Source organism: Lithobates pipiens, unplaced genomic scaffold (genome assembly GCF_037356315.1).
Source record: "Lithobates pipiens isolate NorthernLeopardFrog02 unplaced genomic scaffold, aLitPip1_a1.2 Scaffold_10, whole genome shotgun sequence".
Lineage (NCBI taxonomy): Eukaryota > Metazoa > Chordata > Amphibia > Anura > Ranidae > Lithobates > Lithobates pipiens.
The window spans coordinates 31,174,543-31,197,571 of NW_027507686.1; the positions used below are offsets into that span (position 1 = coordinate 31,174,543).

Sequence of the window (23,029 nt, forward strand, 5' to 3'; positions counted from 1 at the left end):
TGTTATGTATTTAGCAAAAATATAAATATCTTACTTAATTTTTTCTGCCTCCTGTTGTGGCCGTTGCCATCATGATTGTGGGCATGTGAAGCCCAATCGATATCTCTTCCTGTATTAGCTTTGGAGAGGTGCTTGCTGGGTAACCAGCATGCACCTCTCGATCTCCCGCATGCACGATTCACCGGCCGTAGCGCCAATTGTTTCTAAAGTTGCCATAACAACAGATAGCGATGGAGGAAGGTCCTACCTCGCTGTTTTGGCAACATCACAGTACTGCCCACAGACTCCTGGGAAATGATGACACATCATTTCCCAGGAGCACAGGCGAGGGAGGAAGTGATGAGCTCGGCAGACTAGGAGGACTACATAGCAACAGGGCGATTCTGTTAAGTATATATAAAAAAAATGTCTTCCAAATGTTTTTTTATACGTTTAGAGGAGTCCAATTCTGAAAAAAAAAAAATTCAGGGTGGAACTCCGCTTTAATGATTAATGCACAGGGAAATGCTTTCCTTCTTAGTTCTCATTGCCTGCTAAAGTCTTGGGCCACCTAACCCCGCCCCCCCATTCCCAGGCCAGGACCAGCAGGACAGGAAGTCAGCATCTACGGGCCGTATTATCAGTTCGGCATTCTCTCCGTGCCGAGTTGTACAGAGTGGAATTGGCAGATCCTTTACACTATAAACGAACCCAGGTAACGATTCTGTACATATCAGGCATGTGAGCGCTAAGGCCCCTTTCACACGGGGCGGTGGGTACGTCGGCGGTAAAGTGCCGCTATTTTTAGCGGTGCTTTACCGTCAATTTCACTGCGCTATTTGGCCACTAGCGGGGTGCATTTACCCCCCGCTAGCGGCCGAGAAAGGGTCAAAACCACTGCTATGCTGGCGGTATAGCCATGTTGCCCTATTGATTTCAATGGGCAGGAGTGGTGAAGGAGCAGTGTACACCTTTCCTTCACCCCTCCAAAGATGCTGCTAGCAGGACTTTTTATACCGTCCTGCCAGCGCACCGCTCCAGTGTGAAAGCCATCGGGGCTTTCACATTGGAGAGACAGCAGTGGCTCTTTCAGGGCACTTTGCAGGCGTTATTTTTAGCATTATAGCGCCTGCAAAGCGCCCCAGTGTGAAAGGGGTCTTATGCCCCGTACACACGGTCGAAAATTCGGCCAGAAAAAGACCGATGAGAGCTTTTGGTCAGAAGAAGTGATCTTGTGTATGCTCCATCTGACTTTTGCTGGCTGAATTTTGGCCAGCAAAAGATTGAGAGCATGTTCTCAATTTTTCGGTCGGAAAAAGTTCCTATCTGAAAATGGGTTCATGTGTATGCCATTTCCGACGTGCAAAAACTCACGCATGCTTAGATTCAACTACGAGATGGAAGCTATTGGCTACTGGTTATTGAACTTCCTTTTTCTAGTCCCGCAGTATGTGTTGTACGTCACCCTGTTCTTGATGGTCGGAATTTGGTTTGACCGTGTGTATGCAAGACAGCTTGACTGAAATCCCGTCGGAATTCTGTCGGGAAAACCATCAGAGCTTTTTCCGACCACAATCGTGTGTGCGCGGCATTAGGGTGGTGGCATTTCTTCTGCCAGGTCTATTTTCTAAATCTTCATTCTATAAATCTCTATGAACTCGGGATATTCCTTACAGCCGGCTCAGGATAAGGTGCTTCAGGTCGATATTCATTTCACTACCATCTCATCGTCAGGAAACGACATCTAACTACATCAGGATAGCTGCAGCACTTAGGGCTATGGGTTTTTGCAGAGAGCTGCAACATTGTATCACAAGAATAAATGAACAAAGTAACAATCGCCCGCCTATTCCCGATACGGGGTGAAAAGATAAGAGGACATCATTGAAAAGATCACGTAACATCTGGAGGAGGGACATTGCCAAAGGATGAGCACCTCTTCTAAGGTGATGCCCAGATCCCCATAGACTGCTATTGAAAGGTTTGAGTGAAATGTGAAGACTTTAAAGTGATATTAAACCCAAATACAAAAATGTGTTGTATTATATTACAATCCCAATTCCAAAAAAGTTGGGAGTTGGGACATTGTGTAAAATCTACATAACACCAGAATGCAATGATCTGCAAATCTCATAAACCCCTATTTTATTCACAATGGAAAATAGAAAACATGTCAATTGTTTAACCACTTCACCCCCTTCCTGACCAAACTCTTTTTTTGCGATTTGGCACTGCGTCAATTTAACTGACAATTGCGCGGTCGTGCGATGTTGTACCCAAACAAAATTGGCGTCCTTTTTTTCCCACAAATAGAGCTTTCTTTTGGTTGTATTTGATCACCTCTGCGTTTTTGTTTTGTTTTTGGCGCTAGAAACAAAAAAAGATTGACAATTTTGAAAAAAAAAGCAATATTTTTAACTTTTTGCTATAATAAATATCCCCCAAAAATGTATAAAAAAAATAAATTTCTTCCTCAGTTTAGGCCAATATGTATTCTACATATTTTTGGTAAAAAAAGTGCAATACATTTATATTGATAGGTTTTCGCAAAAGTTATCACGTCTACAAAATAGGGGATAGATTTATGGCATTTTTATTATACTTTTTTTTTTATCAATAATGGTGGCAATCTGCAACTTTTGTCGTGACTGCAACATTGCGGCAGACAGATCAGACACTTTTGACACTATTTTGGGACCATTGACATTTATACAGCGATCAGTGCTATACAAATGCACTGATTACTGTGTAAATGTCACTGGCAGGGAAGGGGTTAAACATAGGGGGCGATCAAGGGGTTAACTGTGTTCCCTCAGCATGTTCTAACTGTACAGGGGATGGGCTCACTAGAACATGAGAGAGATCACTGTTCCCGATCACTGGGAGCAGTAGATCCCTGTCATGTTGCTAGGCAGAACAGGGAAATCCCTTGTTTACATCTCCCCATTCTGCCTCTCCGTGCCACGATCGCAGGCCACCGTCAAATATCAAGCCCATGGGACCCGCAGGTACGCTCCAGCAATGCGTGGGCCCGCTAGCCGCAGATGACGCAGCGATGTACGGGTACATCGCTTTGCACACCCATGACACTTTGCCAACATATATCGGCATGAAAAACTGAGAAAATTGACCATTTTAAGAAAAAAAAAAAGGTAATTTTGAAACTGATGGCAGCAACATGTCTCCAAAAAGTTGGGACAGGGCAACAAACAGCTGCAAAGTGAGTGGTACTAACAAGCAAGAGCTGGAAGAACATTTTGCAACTAATTAGGTTAATTGGCAACTGGTCAGTAATATGATTGTGTATAAAAAGGGCATCTTAGAGAGTCAGAGTGTCTCAAAAGTAACAAAAAGGAACAATTTCAGAATAATGTTCCTCAATGTAAAATTGCAAAGACTTTAACCACTTGCTGACCGGGCTATAGTCGAATGATGACTACAGGGCCTGACGGCTAGTTCTGGGAGGCCATCATATGACGCCCTCCCGTTATTGTGCCCACTGCGCACCCACTGTGGGGCGCAGATGACCCACTCTGTGATCACAGTGTCCAGATTACTGCCTTATTTTTTTTCCTAAAATTGTAAATTTTCTCACTTTAAACATTTGAAATGTTTTCTATTTTCTATTGTGAATAAAATATAGGTTTGTGAGCTTTGCAAATCATTGCACAGCGTTCCAACTTTTTTGCAATTGGGGTTATATTATCCTAGCTGCCAATAGCAAACAATCAGCTATTGAAAGGAGTTTTTTTTGCTTGTATACTTTTCAAACAGCTACCCCTTGGTCTGCAGTAAAAACTCCATCTGTTAATAAATGATTTCCATTGTTAAAGTGGTTGTAAACCTTTACATATACCCAGTGAAGGGACTCTCCTCAGGTGATATAAATTAAACAAATCCTCCTACATAAGTTGTACCTTTCTATCTGCAGTCCCTTCTGTTCAAAGTGCTAAATTTAATAATGTAAGAGTTAAGAAAAAAGGGGGCATAGAGCTAAAGTTACACTCTGCATAGCTCAGTAAGGAGAGCTCTGAGAGCTGATTGGAGGGAAAGGACACCCCCCCCCCCCCCCTCTACACAACATACAGGAACAGAGCTGAGGCTGTCTCTCAGCTTGAGCTCCTTCCCCTGTCACAGTTTTTCTCCTGGTATCAGCAAAACTTGTCTTAAGTGATTCATTGTAATAGCAATGACATAAATTACACTTGGTGCTCTTAATTGGGACAAGTACACATTATAGTGCAGCCGTCATCAAATGGCGGCCCACGGTCCGAACACAGACCAAGCAATGCTTCTGTTCGGACCGCCAGGCCACCAGTGTAAAGTGCCTCCACTCCACCGCCATTGACTGCAGGGACCGCGGGCATCCCTGCAGCCAATGACATTGCATGTGCGCCCCACCCCCTGCTGCTGCCTATCTTGCGGCTCCTGGCCAGGCCACAAGGTAAGTCATGACATCATGTGCGCGCCCGACAACCTGCCGCTCGCTATCACAGCTCCTGGCTCACTCCATGCTGGCCGCGCACAACCACCCCCTTTAGCAAGACTTCCAGCGCAGCTCTCACCCCTGCAACTTGCTATCTATGCTGGCTTTCGCTCAATACCTGCCATCAAGGTATGTGGGATGTAATATTTACAGGGGCACACGGATGGGAACATTTTCACTTAGGAGGCACGCTGATGGGCACATTGTATGTTAAGGCTCACTCTGATGGGCACAACAAAATGTGCCCATCAAAGTGCCCCTATACATAAAATATGCCCACCAGTGTAAAATAAGGGGAGTGAACCTTAACATAAAATAATGATGGGCACATTGTTATGTTAAGAGGGCACTCTGATGTTCACATAATATGCTAGTGGGGGCACTTAATGTAACGGGACACCCTGATGGGGACAAATGATGTAAAGGGGCACACTGATGAGAGACACCAGATGCAGGGGGGCCTTCTGAAGAAACCTGATGTAAGTGGGCACTTTGATGGGAATACCTTATGTAAGGGGGCACTCTAATGGGGACACCTGATATAAGAGGGTCTTAACTAATTTATAGGGGTAGTCTGATGGGGACACCCAATGTAATGAATTACTCTGGTAGGGGCACCTGATGTAAGGGCGAAAACTATTGGGGACATTTACATTTACAGAATATTACCAGAGTGTGTGCAGGAAACAGTAAGAAAAGCACCAGAGAGTGTGGCTTGCGCAAAAAAAAGTAAAGAAGACGCATACAATATTTTATGGCATGGACTTGTGATTTTTGGACCACAGCCGGGAATTTTTTTTAGTGACTGGACCTTCTTGAATTTGAATTCACTACCCCTGCTATAGAGGGATATGCTTTGTTCATATATCAAGTCTGAGGTTTACAACCACTTTAAAGATAAGCTTCTAAGTCAAGAGAATTGGCAATATGCAAATCAGCTGATCTCATAAGCCACACCCAGAAGAGTTATTTGACTGTGCTCACCTTGTTTAGCATCATTGGGAGTCAGCCCCCCCCCCCCCCAATATGACATAGGTGTTCTTGGTCAGTGCCTACCCCCACCAATGAATCATTATAATTGGTGTACTGATTCAGTACACACCCCACCAATGAACCACTGTGACATAAGTGTGCTTGGTCAGCCAATGAGCTGGCACGATTCACGTTTACTCCAATATGACATGTACAGTAAGAGGCGTGGCCACACACGGGTCCTATTTTATTCAAATTTTCCAACATATACTTGAATGTTAAGTCGCAAGGACCCTAATAATAGTGTTGTTTTGGTGTTTTTCAGAAATGGGATTGGGGCTGTGCCCGGTGTAGCCGTAAATTAATGTTATCTTTACTTTTTTATCTTTGCAGAGTTTAAAAAAAAAAAAAGTCAATATTTCACATTGGTAGAGAAGTTCATGGTCACTTCACATTATGGATACAAAATACAAGACTTTGGTAGTCAGATGGTCAATCTTAGATTCCTTATACACAACATTGATTGTTTTTTTAAATAATTCCATGGAAACATACATAGAAACGTTTGGCAGTTTTAGAAATGCAGAGGTATACTGAAAAATCATATGAAGTCATACTGTCAATAAGAAATGTTGGAATTGTGCTTTCATACCACACTTAAAAAGCTATGATCACTCATGGTGCAACGTAGAGGTTGATGGATCGTAGGATGAAAAGATCTTATGTAGAGCAGTTCACTGATCATAAGCCAATCTCCATCATCTTGCACTTCATTCAATTCACGTTCTTTGTGCTGCTTTCAAACATCATGTTAAAAAGTGGTTTCTTACTTTCTGGAGCCTCACAATATACTTTAGGAAGGTCCATCTAGGGGAATGGCCTTTGACTGACATGAACTGAAATTACTCAAATATGCTTCCACCTCTTATTTTAAGCTCTCTTGTTTCAGTAGGGTTTGGCTAGGCATGGCATAGGACATGTGATACCTAAGAACTTAAGACCAACTGAGGTTCTGAAGCCTTCAGAAAAAGAAGATTTAAATAATATTGTTGACTGGAAAACCAAAAATGAAAAGCCAACAAGAATATATCTTTATTTATGTAGATTACATCTTTGTTCATGTTACCCTGGGTTAGAACTTGTTTTTCTGAAGGTCAGCAGCCAACCAGAAGGTCCATAATCTGTAGCAGGACTGGAAATGTTGCCAAGATTCCCCGGGTGTATGTATCTTGGATGTGCGATCCAGACCTGGTCCTTGACATATGTTGTTTTATTTTCAGTAGTGAGATCTTTGACAGACTCAACTTATGTCAGCACCTTTCTTAGATAACTACACCCATATCTAGGGTACTGACCTAAACCACACTGTAGTAAAGTTCTCCTTCCGTACGAGGTTTTTCGGCTTGTTTTGGCACCACTGTTGGGTTGTCTGGTGGAGGTTTCTCCTTTTTCTCTACCCGGGTGTTAGCATTGTCCCTCACCATGCTGTAACTCGTGGTGGTAAGGTATATGCTCCTCCTCTGGGTGTCCACCTGGCCACATTTGCACAATCTCTTGAAGGCTGTGCGAAATTTCTGCGACATGAGGTTGTAGATGACGGGGTTGATTGCACTGTTTGCGTAGACACATATTCGGCAAAACAGGAGGAACCAAGGGTCAAGGTAAGGGTTTTCCATGAATGAGTTGACTAGAACCAGAGTCCGATAGGGCATCCAGAGAAGGGCGAAGAGGATAACTACCACCGCCAACATCTTGGTGACCTGTAAAATGGAAGCAAGAGGAATCAATCAGATGCAAGAGAGAAGCAGAGTTATTTTTGGCATGACTGATGGTGGAAATGCTATACGCTCTTTATCAAGAACCAACGCCAAAACAAAAACCACAATTCTAGACCAATTTAGGCCTAAGCCTAAGATCTATCAAGCCATCATCTCTTCCCCATCAACAATGCTTTAGATTACTCCGTATTTATAGACATTTATATCGGTCAAACTATTTTGATGGGATGAAGGGACAAGTTTTTAGGGAATAAATATCCAAATGGGTCAGTTCACTAAAGGATTCCGCATGTGATATGAAGGTCATGTGACTCATTTTTCAGAAATATCGCATGGAATAATAAAAAAAGTTAATTCATCAAAGCAAAATATCAAATGTGAGGTAAATACCACAAAAAAGAAGAAAAAAAATAGATAAATCATTAAATTCAATTCACTAAATAACACTCATACTTTCAATATATATATCACCTGGCAGTAGGTAGTCGGTGTTTTAGCAATGTACAAAATAACAATGAGGGTAACTCTGCACTGGCCAATAAGGTGGATGTAAATCCTCACATACAGTGTCTTCAAAATGTATTCATACCCCTTGAAATTTTCCACATTTTGTCATGTTACAACCAAAAAACGTAAATGTATTTTATTTGGATTTTATTTAATAGACCAACACAAAGTGGCACATAATTGTGAAGTGGAAGGAAAATGATAAATGGTTTTCAAAATGTTTTACACATAAATATGCGAAAAGTGTGGCGTGCATTTGTATTCAGCCCTGCAGAGTCAATACTTTGTAGAACCACCTTTCGCTGCAACTACAGCTTTTTTGGGGATGTCTCTACCAGCTTTGCAAATGTAGAGAGTGACATTTTTGCGCATTCTTCTTTGCAAAATAGCTCAAGCTTTGTTAGATTGGATGGAGAGCGTCTGTGAACAGCAATTTTCAAGTCTTGCCACAGACTCTCAATTGGATTTAGGTCTGACCTTTGACTGGGACATTCTAACACATGAATATCCTTTGATCTAAACCATTCCATTGTAGCTCTGGCTGTATGTTTAGGGTCGTTGTCCTGCTGGAAGGTGAACCTCCACCCCAGTCTCAAGTCTTTTTCAGACTCTAACAGACTCTAACAGGTTTTCTTCTAAGATATTTGGCTCCATCCGTCTTCCCATCAACTCTGTCCAGCTTCCCTGTACTGCAGCATTGTGCTGTATCAATGGGGCCTTAGTATGTAAAAAGAAAATTGCAAAAAGAAACAACTCCAACAATAACACTACATTTAAGTCCTAAATATCGCAAAACATTAATATTTCAAGCATTCGGTAAATAACGCATTTTTTTTTGTGAATTGACAACTTTTGCGATAAATACCACATCAGGTATTTAAACTCAAAAATGTATGTAGTATTTATCTCTTAGCGAATGAACCCCCAAGGCATCATTGCTGCACGTACATGTAGAATATCAAAAATGTATACACAAAGCAATAATTCAGAAGGTGGAGAGAAATGATACAGCAAAATAAAAGCTTTGATTAACCTCTCTGGTGGTATTTTCGAGTCTGGCTCGGGGTGAGATTTCATTACCATAAGCGATATTCCCGAGCCAGACTTGGGATTGCATCGCTGGATCCATGGAGGGGGTTACTTACCTTGTCCCCTGGATCCAGCGATGTTCCCCCGCTGTGATCTGCGAGCCGCCGTGTCTCGCTCAATCTGTCACAGTGCCAAGCTCCGTTCCCTGCAAGCGTTGCGACGCACGGGGATGGAGTTCGGCGCCAAATTCAAAAAGTAAAAAACACAGTATAGATACAGTATACTGTAATCTTACAGATTACAGTACTGTATGAAATAATTACACATCTCCTTTGTCCCTAGTGGTTTGTCCCGTGTCCTGCATACAGTTTTATATTATAAATACTATTCTTTATGCCAGGAAACTGGAGATTGTCCATAGCAACCAAAAAATGTCAGTTTACATCAAAAGTGGTTATAGACCAGCTAGAAAACAGCGATAATAAATTATAATCACTTGCAGAATTGAGCGATAGTAATTTGTGTGGAAATTCGTCATCAAACACTAAAAGTAATGACAGCGACAATTCTGCAACTCAGCACATTTCAGTGTTTTTGATTTCATTACATTATTGGATAATTTTTATTATTATTATTTGTTATAATTACTTATAGTTATTTATTCTATTATTATATATATGTGTATATATATATATATATATATATATATATATATATATATATATCATTATATTATAATTTATGATTTCATATTTCAAATTTTTTCATACCCGGGATGTCTATTAGACTCTGGTTTGGATGGATTTAAGTGAATTATTTCTATGAATTACAGGCCTACAATATAAAACGCCAAATTTCCATGCAAAATAATTGTACCGCTTTCAGCACCTAAAATCTGAAATATTCATACCGTCAGGGAGGTTAACCACTTCAGCTCTGGAAGGTTTACCCCCCTTCATGACCAGGCCATTTTTTGCAATACAGCACTGCGTTATTTTACCTGACCATTACGCGGTCATGCTAGGCTGTACCCAAATAAAATGTATGTCTTTTTTTCCCAACAAATAGAGCTTTACTTTGGTGGTATTTGATGGTCACCTCTGCGGTTTTTATTTTTGCGCTATAAACAAAAAAAAGACTGACAATTTAGAAAAAAAAAACAATATTTTTTACACAATAATAGAAAATTGAGTACTGTCCATGATACTTTTTTTATTTGCACTAACATACAATTTTTCAGGACAAGCTTTCGGGTATGTCCCCTTCTTCAAGGTCCAAGCAGTACTGATTTACAAATTTTTAAGCAGAATGTAAAACCAAAACAAAAAAAAAAGAAAAAAACACCTCTGAGGGAAAGAAGAGAGAAAACAAAAAAAACACATACAAATCAATGGGGCAATAAAGATAAGAGAAGAGTTAGTGAGATAAGACAGAGGGAGAGCTATGGAATGGAGGGGGGGTTGCTAATTACAGAGGGGGTTGTAAAACTTTAGTATAATGAGTAAGGAAACCTATGTCTAAATTCAGGCCATTATTTTTTGTGTCAAAAAGAATTATCATTCTTAGTTCAAAGGTTTTCCTTTCCTGGATAGTTCTGAAATTCCCTTTAAGAACTAAAACATTGAGGTCTTCTATAGTGTGGTCCGGTTGTGAGAAGTGATGTCCAACAGGTGTACATAAACTGTCTTCTTTATGTTCCTTGATTGTATGTCTGTGTAAATTCATCCTCGTTTGCAACTTCTGTCCTGTTTCACCACTATGTTGGTGAAACAGGACAGAAGTTGCAAACGAGGATGAATTTACACAGACATACAATCAAGGAACATAAAGAAGACAGTTTATGTACACCTGTTGGACATCACTTCTCACAACCGGACCACACTATAGAAGACCTCAATGTTTTAGTTCTTAAAGGGAATTTCAGAACTATCCAGGAAAGGAAAACCTTTGAACTAAGAATGATAATTCTTTTTGACACAAAAAATAATGGCCTGAATTTAGACATAGGTTTCCTTACTCATTATACTAAAGTTTTACAACCCCCTCTGTAATTAGCAACCCCCCCTCCATTCCATAGCTCTCCCTCTGTCTTATCTCACTAACTCTTCTCTTATCTTTATTGCCCCATTGATTTGTATGTGTTTTTTTTGTTTTCTCTCTTCTTTCCCTCAGAGGTGTTTTTTTCTTTTTTTTTTTTTTTTTTTTTTTTTTTTGTTTTGGTTTTACATTCTGCTTAAAAATTTGTAAATCAGTACTGCTTGGACCTTGAAGAAGGGGACATACCCGAAAGCTTGTCCTGAAAAATTGTATGTTAGTGCAAATAAAAAAAGTATCATGGACAGTACTCAATTTTCTCTGTCACAATTGCACTAATACGGCTACTATCACATTAAGTTACACAATAATAAAATTAAAAAATCCAATTTCTTAATCAATTTAACCCAATATATATTCTGTATTCCAAAAAGCGTATATTGATTGTAGACGCTATAACTTTTGCTTAAACCAAACTATGGGATTTTATTTATAGACTATTTCTTTTTGCAATTGCAGCAGACAAATCAGACATTAAGTGACACTTTTGACACTTTTTTGGGGACCAGTGACACCAATACAGTGATCAGTGCTAAAAATATGCATTGTGTGATATTGGGGTGATTAAGCTCAATTGGTAGATGCGCGTTTTAGTCTACATCAGGCAGGCGTTTTATGGTTAAGGGCCTGGTAGCCCACGTTTATTATAAGAAAACAAAATATTTAGTTCATCCAGTAATCCCACGCAGGGGTTTAAATTCATTCAGCACACAAATGAACATACCAAGCCACCTGGCTCTCAATTGTCAACAGTTCCTCTGCTTGCTCCCAACAGATTTGTCAACTCTTTCCAGCCCCCTGGACTCACCGACTTCCTTAGTCTTCCTGACTCTCAAGGTTGTCAGCCTTTCCCAGTCCCTTACACGGACTACAGTCTCCCACAGGGCAAACCACTGCTCACACTCCACCATCCTACCACCAACAGCCCTTCATTTATATGGCCTATGTGCAGCTGGGCACACACCCTGCTCGTTAACATCAAGACCTGGACACAGGGTTGGAGATCCCTTTTTCCTCCAATTTTATAGGGACAGAGCCTCGCTCTGTCACATATCCCCCCCCTTTGTTTCGATCCGGAGGGAGGAACACCAGCACCCATCATGATGGTTGGGACACCTCTGTGCTGGCTGTCAGCCACGTAGGCCCAACCTTTTTTCCGGGTGTGCTTCCAGGCATGCCTTACCCTGGATCTCAACGGGGTCCTACAGTTCTGTATCCGCAGCCTACTTCCTCTGTCCTTGGGGTTCCTGAGCTCCCATTTATTTTCTGGTGGCCCACCGCCTTTCAACTCTGTTTCCAGATTCCGTAGGGAACCTGCTTCAGACACTACACCTGGTGAGGAACTACCTTTTCCCTCACTGGTACCTGTTTTCCCCATCACACCAGGTCTCTTGGGTTTACCAACTCTTTTGCCTTTACCCTTGACCACCAACTCCCCAGAGCTTAACATCTGTGTATCACGCTCATTTTCCAAGAAATTATTCATGTTCATATCAAGGCCATTATTTAAACTAACATTCAGGAATACACCACCATTTCTCCAATTACCAATACTGTCAGTTCTTTCTTGCTCGGGATTTGTTAGGGCCAGGCCCAAGGAGGGACAACACACAGGTGAGCAGCTATCCCCTATGGGATCTTCATAAGGCTTCACTCCACCTGTTGTCCAAATCTGTGTGGGCAATTGTCCTAACAATTGACATTGAACAATGCATGACCTATTTTCACCAGTACCAAGCTTTGCCAGCTCACACTTTTCCATGTCACAATATTTGTTCCTCTCCATTCTATATTTGAGAGCGTCTCCGGGTACACAAACTTGTACCTCTCTGCAGGTGATAGACAGAATCTCTGCTTCTGCCGTGTCCATATCTGGCCCTTCCTTCTTACGAGGTCTAGCGGGTGACGCAGTATCCACACCATTTACTATACCCTGCTCAGCCGCACCTCGGACTGCACCAGCAGACATGTCTATCACTGCATCAGGCGGAGAGACCTCTGATGTCTCCAGCAGTCCCCTAGAGCGCCTTCCGTACTGAACCGTATCCGGAAGCACTCTCACAGGGAACTGTGACATCACTTTCCAGACTATTAAGCACCATACCACCCAGTTCCACTGGCGATTAATGTTACCCAGCACAGCTTGCATTACCTGGCTCCATCCTTTGGTACCATGCAGCATTACCACATCTGACTGTAACAGAGGCACCCAGGTGTACAAGGAATGTGCTTTCATCAGTTCAAACAGTTCTACTATCATATCTGTAAATTCTACACATTCCACATCAATATGCAAAACATTTTTGGGGACCTTTCCCTTATCAGAGACATAGAGGGGCTCATTCACTGCAGTGTGAGGGGCCACGACATTTAAGGGGGCCTCCACCTCACTGGAGGTATCCATCACAGCCTGATGCTCCTCTGGAACACTGTTAGATGCATGTCTCTCATTCATCCCCTCTAACTCACCAATAAGCCTCTGCAAGTCAAAATTTATTACTGTGTCACCTTGACACTTGACATTTAGCGGCTGGGTTGTGAGCACCACATCTGCCATGCATGCGCCCAGATCTGGTCCTTCCGACTGGAGGGAAACATCCCTTGCAGTGACCAACGCACCCTCAACCATCGGTCGCTCTGCAATCTCCCTGTCTGGCATAGCAGTTGTTGTATTCACACCCCTGTCACTCAACATAGCCTTGTCTAACATGGCTAGTAATTGTTTGGCCCAACTGTCCCAATCCATTGTGCTTCCATAATGAGGGCTCAGCAGTACCTCATCATCTGCTTTAGGAGGCACCTGGGATTCTGCAGCACAATCAGTACCTTTGTCAGTTCTATATAAATCACATTTTGACGACATGCTTTTACTCTTTGCTAATGCTTCATCAAACAAGGCAGGCTGCAATACACCATCACCACCTTGCTTCTGTGGCGCAAGCACACTCAGCTGTGTACCTTCAGCTTTGGCCAGTGGACTTAACCCTTTACCAACTGGGTTACACATATGGTAAACAGACTGCTCACACAAACTATCACTGCATGGTGTAGACCCAGTCTGTTCCACCAGAGCAAATTCAGTGCTGTCCTGGAAAATCTCTGGCTCAAACGCATGGAGGGCCCCTGAGACTTCCATGGACAACCCTGTGGCTCTGCGTCTGGTTGCCAAGGGAGACATCACTCTTTCCTCATTACTTTTGAACAAATGAGAATAAGTACATTTATCATCGGCAATACCTTTACCATCAGCATACATAGACATAGCAGTGTTATAAGCTTTAACAGCCTGTTTTTGGTCAGTACACTCAGCACCCCGTGTACCACTCAGCACACCACCCTTCCTCTCCAAAGGCATTATTTTTCCCATTAGGGCGGCTCCACAGTTGTCCTGGGACACCACGCGCCTCACCACTGCGGGCTCCTGGTAGGTTTCCCTGGGCATCTCTGTAGCACCTGTCACTAGGGAACCTGGCATACAAACTGTATTGGTCACCCCTAGGTTACCACTTCCAGCACTCTGGTGGATTACACCAGGCACACACAGAGTCCAGTCTTTTTGAGTTCTTAACCTTGCTGCAGGTTGAGCTTCAACCCGTGTCTCCCCACTACTCAGGGTAGCACACTGCAGCAAGTCCATTTTTACACCTTCTGCTGATCTTCCAGCCGGATATACTCCCACTTCACCGGGATCAGTCCCACAAACTGCAACAGTCTTACCATAATCTGTAGCAGGTAACTCTGGCTTCATTTGAGTACGTGGTCTCTCCTTTATCGCGCTTTTACTGGCCAACTCTCCCTGGTGGCCATGGAACGAAACTGCAGCAGCCACTTCTGACTCCTTAGCACCCCCTGCAAGCACAACAGGTACTTCCTCACTGTTGCCAGAGGTGACTGAAAACATGTCTGCACAAAAATCTGGGCTTGCGGACAAAGACTTCTGCCCAGTAACCACATCTCCAGGCATGTTCCATAACCTGGGACAAGAAAAAATACCATGCCCCCGTTGACCACATTCCAGGCATGGCACATTTCTGTACGTATCTTTAGGGGGACGCCGCTCCACATCTCCACTGTAGCTCCTCCTTCCGGTTAACACCCCATCTCTTGTTGCCAAGGGAGATGGCACTCTTCCAGCTGTACTTTGACTCTCCCAAATGCAGCGATTTTGCACTCCTTGAAGCATTGTTGCTTTCACCTTGCCACCATCCTCTGCAGGCCATACTTTTCTCACGTGGTCGTCTGCAGCCTTCACATTACCACGGTTGCTACGGGCAACCACATACTTCAACTTCCGTTCAGCATGTTGATCACTCCTGGAACACAAATCAGGCTTCCCAAACATTGTTGTAGACTTTTGTCTGGCCGTGTCAATTTGTATTGGAGACAGAGACAGAGACAATGGGCATGTGGCGACAACATGACCCCACTCTCTGCACCGCAAACAGCGCTCTTGTTTCAGAGCCTTAACAGGGCTTCCCCAATTGCATCCTCTTTCAAAATTAGGCTTCTGCACATTGATAGCTGGCCTGCTTGCACCAGCGTTGTCAGGGGCAACAATATGCACGTCCCCTTTAACTGGGGTTGGTGTAGCAAAAAACAGTCTGCAATACTCTCCAGCAGGCTCAAACCCTTGCTTCATCTTTGCAGTCTCTCCACCAGACTTTTGGGCCTTCCAGCAAAAAATTTAACACTGTCACTTTAAAGCAAGTTGCTTTTCTCTTGTGCAAGCTCTCCTCAGCTGCACACACAGATTGTGCTGTCTCATGCACACAAACAGTTCATAGAAAAAAAAAAAAAATTGCCTTTTCATTCACAGGTACACCACCTGCAACACACAATGCCTTTTGCACAATGCTGTTCGCCTGGCTGCCACACACAGTTAGCAGTAGTTCCTGATGCGACTTACTGTAGAGCAAGGACCCGGATTCCACCGTCTTGTGCCCGCATTCTCCACCACTTGTGATATTGCGGTGATTAAGCTCAATTGGTAGATGCGCGTTTTAGTCTACATCAGGCAGGCGTTTTATGGTTAAGGGCCTGGTAGCCCACGTTTATTATAAGAAAACAAAATATTTAGTTCATCCAGTAATCCCACGCAGGGGTTTAAATTCATTCAGCACACAAATGAACATACCAAGCCACCTGGCTCTCAATTGTCAACAGTTCCTCTGCTTGCTCCCAACAGATTTGTCAACTCTTTCCAGCCCCCTGGACTCACCGACTTCCTTAGTCTTCCTGACTCTCAAGGTTGTCAGCCTTTCCCAGTCCCTTACACGGACTACAGTCTCCCACAGGGCAAACCACTGCTCACACTCCACCATCCTACCACCAACAGCCCTTCATTTATATGGCCTATGTGCAGCTGGGCACACACCCTGCTCGTTAACATCAAGACCTGGACACAGGGTTGGAGATCCCTTTTTCCTCCAATTTTATAGGGACAGAGCCTCGCTCTGTCACAATTGTCAATGTACTAATGACACTGGCAGGGAAGGGTTAAATGTGTTCCTTGGAAGTGCTTGCTAACTGTGTTGCGGAGGTGCTTGTACTATGGGAAGGCAGAGATCCGAGTCCCTGCTTAGTGTAAACACAGGATCACTACCTTCCCTACTGACAGAGCAGCGATCTGCCTTGTTTACATAGGCAGACTGTCATTTTGCTTCTCTCAGAAATGATCGCCATGTCCCGACAGACATCAAGTCTGCTGGACACACTGAGTGGCTCCCGCTGTGTCCAATCACAGTGGGAGCGGGCCGCCTTGCTGCCGTATATGTACTGTATACAATCGGCAAGCGGTTAAATAGTAAATCTACTGATACAGACCTAGCTGGCTCTTTAAAAATGCCACATTTTCTTAAAGCAAGATCCAGTATAAAAAGATCTGAAAAAATAAAACATAAAAAGAGAAAAAGGGATGGGCAGCATAGAAAAAAGTAAGAAAGTCAGAGAAATATACCAAACCACTGAGAGAGTCTAAAGAATATTTTCCTTCACTGTCTTGAGTTAGAACCTAGGTATGGAAAACAAGGATGCCCCTGAAGACCAGACAATAGTAAGTACCAAAGGGTCGCATGAGCCCCCTGGGTGATGTCAGCTTTATAGCATTTTAATTGATACTAATCTCCTGTATTATCCATTATTTTACAGATCTAATCCTACAAGAGCCTCAGGAAAGGAATGAATCACATCCTCTCCCTACAGAAAATGTATGTGTAGTCAGGTGCTGGACTACAGAAACATGGAGAAGGAGACATTGCCCTCTTTACAATCAGTTTACATTCATTTTCTGCTGTTAGGCTGAATGCGTTTGTAGGGAAGTGTTCTTTCGTACACTGTCTGTGAGGTGTTTTACATGCATGCCTGGTAACTACCATAGAGTTCTTGTTACAAACGGATTGTTCCTGTTATGGGGTTGTTTCCTGCCCTTGCTTCAAGGCTATATATATGGATGTCTTACAGGAAGTGAAGGGGGGGGGAGTGGCCAGCTACATGCTCTGCAGAGGTGCTGCAGACTGATTTTGAACTGTATCTATTCATCCATACATACATCTTTCCAGGCTGAAAAGGGACTAGGGTTGAGCTCGGTGTTCGATTCAAACGCATGTTCAACTCGAACATCGGGCGTTCGGCGAATTCAGAACTTTGTGGACCGTTCGCACCAAATTCCTGTGGCACGAACGGCCCACAATGCACTACGCCATCACAGTGCATTGCTGGCTCATGATTGGCCAAGCGTGCACTGTGACACCGCATGCTTGGCCAATCACAGCGCCGACAGCGAGGAGAGCCATAATTGGCCACAGGCATAGCTCAGGGGGTTTAGTACACGCCCCACACTATATAAGGCCGCCAGCGTGGCGGCCTTGTGTAGTGTGTTGGCGTGCAGGGAAAGAGCTAGATAGGCAGGGACAGTGTGTTCTTTTCTCAGCCATCTGTAGGAGTTAGTGGGTGTTGTGTGCCTCCAGCACAGTATACACCTGTATCTACCCTTTATTGCTGGTGTTCTCTAATACAGGCATCTGCAGGAGTTAAAGTGGGTGTTGTGTGCCTCCAGCACAGTATACACCTGTATCTATCCTTTATTGCTGGTGTTCTCTAATACAGGCATCTGCAGGAGTTAAAGTGGGTGTTGTGTGCCTCCAGCACAGTATACACCTGAAGATACCCCTTATTGCTGGTGTTGTCTGTTGCATAGCTTGCATATTAGCCTTTAAAATTAGCACTTTTGATTTCGAACGTTCGAGTCCCATAGACTTTAATAAGGTTCTAAAGTTTGTACAAATTTTCAGTCCGTTCGATTGTTCTGGTGCGAACCAAACCAGGGGGTGTTCGGCTCATCCCTAAAAGGGACAATATAGGCAAGTGTTACTGCACTGTGTAGCTCACTGTTTGTTATATCACTGTCACTCCTGTGTGGGAATCGGAGATATCTGCCAGAGGCTTCCTTGATTTACTGAAACTTTCTATTTGCATACTGCAATATACTTGGGCTATTCTCAAGTGTATGAGAGCAAAGCTCATTTAATTATAACTTATCAAGTGATTGGTTTCTGTTCGCACATTTGGCTGATTAATCCGTGTTGTATTTGTTTTAATAAACTTCCTTTGCATACTCATCCTACCAATAATAGTAAGAAGAGCCGGCAACACTGTAATCCTTGAAGTGTCATTTATTGGTACATCAGAGTGACAGTAAAACAATAAAGCTGACGCGTTTCGGCAAAAGCCTTAGACATACTGACCTCGTGACCACAGCACACCCCAGGTCACTTTCCAGCTTTCCTTCTATTTCCTTTCCTTAGTCTTACTCTTATGCCGCGTACACACGAGCGGAAAAAACGTGGATGGTTTTTCCGACGGAATTCCGCTCAAGCTTGCCTTGCACACACACCCCACCATTGAGCTTGACCCCTGACTTGATCAAACATAGTTGCATGAAATGTAATATCTGGCTTTTTGAATTTTCTCATATATGCTCATTATGGGATCCATAGTAAAAGCACCAAAATTGAGGTAGATACAAGTACACTGCTGCTCTCTCAGCTGCTGCTACTCACTCTGGTCTCACAGAATGGCTTAAATAGTTAAATAATACCGTTTTTTCTGTTTTGGGAGGGTCTTATGATGTTATCTTAAATAAACGCTCCTAGACGAAAATGCAGCTAAATGGGCATTTTTAAACGACGGTTTCAAGCTGTCAAAATAATCGTTCAGAAGAGGTTGCATCAGTGTCCCGTGTACATTAGGCCTAAGAAATCTATGCTGGGTGTATTGGTACCGATGCTGTCAGTTATTTCGGGTAAGTTTCTAGTTACTGTCCTAGAAAGGGATCATCTCTACATATGCTGGAGCCCTTTTCTAGGTGGAGGCACTGCCAATTATATATTCATAGTCCACTCTTCTTTTAGCGAAAGCTCCGGCTCATTTGGTTACCTGCAGATTAACCTGTGTGGAGAGGGCAACTTCATATGACTATGCACTATCCACTACAGTTAGCAGAGAGAGAAAGAACTATAACCAGCAAAGCCTATGGAATCCTATGCAGAACACTGAGTATCCTGGGATTTAAAATCCAGGAAGTAAGTCATATTGTGGGGCTTATGAACCTTTGCACTATAATTCCTAAGAGACACTGGGCCAAGGGGAGCTTGCTGTTTGGATGTTACTGTAGCCAAGTCCCGGGCCTTTTTAGGCCTAATGGTGACCTCCAGAGTTAGGGACAACTGACATCCTTCTATGTAGAGTGGGTTACGAGGCATAGTGGGTGTAATGCAAGGTAGAGTGATGGGCACCAGACACGTCTTGAATGAAAAGAGATTTACGGTCTCTTAAACAGAACTTAGGGAGAGAGAGTTAGGGCCAGAACACCCTTTAGTAGATGCAATGTTAATTGGCAGACTCCAAGACTTCTGTAGGCAGACAACCATGCAGGGAAAGGCATCCAGCTAGACACCACATCTGCATGAGAAGGACCGCTGTCTCCTATGGCAACAATCTTGTAATAGTTTCTAACAACGGTTGCAATAATCTCCTCCACTTCTTCTACAATCTCCTATTGTGGAACTTCACTCAGTTGAGCACCTAGTCTTTCACTAGACTAACAGATCCACTCGCCACTGGATCTCCTGAGTTCCTCCAATCTTCTCACTGAGTATCTTCCTCAAGTGTCACCCCTGTGTCCCTGCTGGGTCCCTAGCTTGGCACTCACAGATACTCCTCAAGCGTAACCCCGCTGGCCTGCTTGGTCCCTGGCTTGGCACACAATAATGCTCTGCAAACATCACCTCCACTGGCTGGGTCCCTGGCTTGGCACCTGCTGAAGTTTTCACAATTTTTCACCATCCTCAGCTGGTGAGAAGTGTGCTCAGGTACTTGGTTTAGCTGCTCACGGTGGTCTCCGGTAGCAAGGTGGATGGTCCCTTAGTGGCGAGAGCTTCACCTCTACCTCCGAACCACAGCTGTTTCTCTGGCTGGCAGAACCGTTGCTTCTGGTTGGACTGCAAGCCGCAATCCCAACCCTGCGCTGCTCTCTTGCTTCTGGATAGGCCCTCAGACAGCCTAGCGGCCAGATTCCCTGGAATAGGCCCAAGGCTTATGGCCTAGCATCCTGGGGCATTACAACACCCGTCCACCCAGACAGCCATCCAGGTGGCACAGAACCCCCGGTCACCTGACTCCACCTAAATAAATAGGTTCTCCCAGCAGGCCAAGGGATCCAAGAAAATCCCTGCCTATTGTCTGAGACACCCCATTCATTCCTAGTCTGTCCTTGCAAAGCCCTTGTCTTATCTAAAGTCATCAGGTACCCGGCCACCTAGCGACAGAAGAGAGAAGTGCAGAAATTTCAGAGTTAGGGTGAAATCGATTGACCTCCTAACAATTGGTCCAGGCAACTATCACTTCGCAGATACATTTAATAGCAACCTTGCCTAAATACCAGGGTGCTACATTACATTTTGAAAGAAGCTGCATGCCAGCAGTGGGAAGGTGGCAGAGGCCATGTTGGTACGCCCCGCACTGCTCAGTTAAACCTTTAGGCTTTCAAAATTAAACATCCAAACAGCATTACAGATATCAATATATTATATTTATATACGCTTACATTTTTGCTAAAATTAGACCCCTTTCACAGTAAAAAAAGCACCTGAAAAGCTCACGAAAATCAATTTCCAGTAAAAGCAATGAATACTTTCACACTGGGGCAGTGCGCTGGCAGGGCGGTGAAAAAAACACCCCTCTCCATTGAAATTAATGGAAATCTCTTCAAAAAGTGCCTATAAAGCTCTTCAAAAGCGCTGTGTTTAACTGGCAGTTTAGAAGCGCCTCACTTTGAAAGGGGACCTACTCTGAAATTCAAGACTGGGTGTAGTAAGATGTCTTCATGGGTGTTCTATCAGATCACCACTACCCGTCAGATCATCAAGGGTTTGGAACACACAGCGCTGTGGAACGCATGTCGGAATGAATGAGGCCTCTGTTCTGTCAGATTACCGGTACCCGTCAGATCATGTAACAGAAGTGACATTCTGACGGAATGCATAGCGCATGAGCAGTCAGTATTTTCTGGTCAGAATGTCACTTTCGTTACACGATCTGATGGGTAGCGGTAATCTGATAGAACACTGCCATTCCTGTGTTCAGTAAATAAAGGTTATTTCTGCACACTGCTGCATTTTAGGTGACCTTGGTACTGTTTATGCTGATCTGGACGCCAAGTGTCATTATATGCCCAGTTCTTATCACTAATGTAAGCTAGATTGCGTTATTACAATTTTTGACCCATTTCTATGCTGACTTTGTTACCAGCCATATTAGGTGACAATATATTAACTTTGGCTTTACTAACTGGTTCAGTGCCCGCTTCTTCTATATAGTATTATTACTGAATACTGGGTATTACTCTCAGTGATTTTGCATGCTTTGTACACTCAACCTAGTTTGTCAGAGGGGCTGGGGATCTTAACCGCATGCCGACCAGCTGCCACAGTTATACTGCGGCAACATGGCTCGGTTGCACGAATCGCCGTCATGGTAAGTCGGTACCATAGACGGCCACATGGGGGGCGCATGCGTGCCGCCGGAGGTGCCTGCACACACTCCCTGCTCACCCACTGAGCCGATGCGAGTGCCTGGCGGTTGTGATCACCGTCGGGCTCCCACGATCGCTCGGGGCACACCGAGAATCGGGATCTGTGTGTGTAAACACACAGTTTCCGGTTCTCTGAGGGAAGAACAGACAGATCTTCTGTTCATACAGAGTATGAACTGATGATATGTCATCTCCCATGCACAGTCCCATCCCCCATTCAGTTAAAACACAAACTAGGACACACTTAACCCCTTCAATGCCCCCTAGCGGTTAACTTTATAGCATTGATTGCTGTAAAAATGACAATGGTCCCAAAAATGTGTCAAAATTGTCCGACATGTCCGCCATATTGTTGCAGTCCCAATAAAAATCATTACTAGTAAACAAAAATATGGATAATAAAAAAGCCATAAAACGATCCCCTATTTTGTAGACGCTATAACTGTTGCGCAAACCAATCAATATACGCTACGCTTATTGCAATCTTTTTTTTTACTAAAAATATGTAGATGAATACGGTACATATCAGGCTAAACAGAGGAAAAAAATGTTTTTTTTTATATATTTTTTGGGGATATTTTTATATAGAAAAAAGCAAAAAATATTGCGTTTTTTTTTTCAAAATTGACGCTCGTTTGTTTTTTCAAAGCGCAAAAAAACCTCAGAGGCAATCAAATACCACCAAAAGAAAGCTCTATTTGTGCGAAAAAAAGGACATCAATTTTGTTTAGGTGCAATGTCACACGACCGCGCATCTGTCGGTTAAAACGACGCAGTGCCGAATTGCAAAAAGTGCGGAAGGGGGGTAAAATCTTCTGGGGCTGAAGTAGTTAAGGAGGTCGCAGCAAAGAACAGAGGACCCATCTTATCCAGCAGCTCCTACAGGGGGTGCGCTACATATGTTTACTGATTCTGGGAAATCCTTAAAGCTGAAGTTGAATCTGCTTGTATTTTGCCTACCCTGCCCCCCCCCCCCCATCATTAACATGATAAAGAATTTAAGTTAAGTGATTGTAAAGGTTCAACTTTTATTTTTTATTTTTATAACAAACGTTTCCCAAGACCTCCTGCTCTAGCTTCCTGGTTACGTCCTAC

The 23,029-nt window shown here is 43.4% G+C and overlaps 1 protein-coding gene across 1 annotated transcript in view; it reads right to left on the reverse strand.

Moving 5' to 3' along the window:
* Positions 1-5,667: 5,667 nt before the first annotated feature.
* LOC143928824 (thyrotropin-releasing hormone receptor-like) overlaps positions 5,668-23,029 on the reverse strand; it is a 70,463-nt gene continuing 53,101 nt past the window's right edge. Inside the window, exon 4 of the mRNA XM_077453371.1 lies at positions 5,668-7,197. Coding sequence (XP_077309497.1) covers positions 6,793-7,197 — 405 coding nt within the window. The 3' untranslated portion in view covers positions 5,668-6,792. The remainder of the gene's footprint in view (positions 7,198-23,029) is intronic.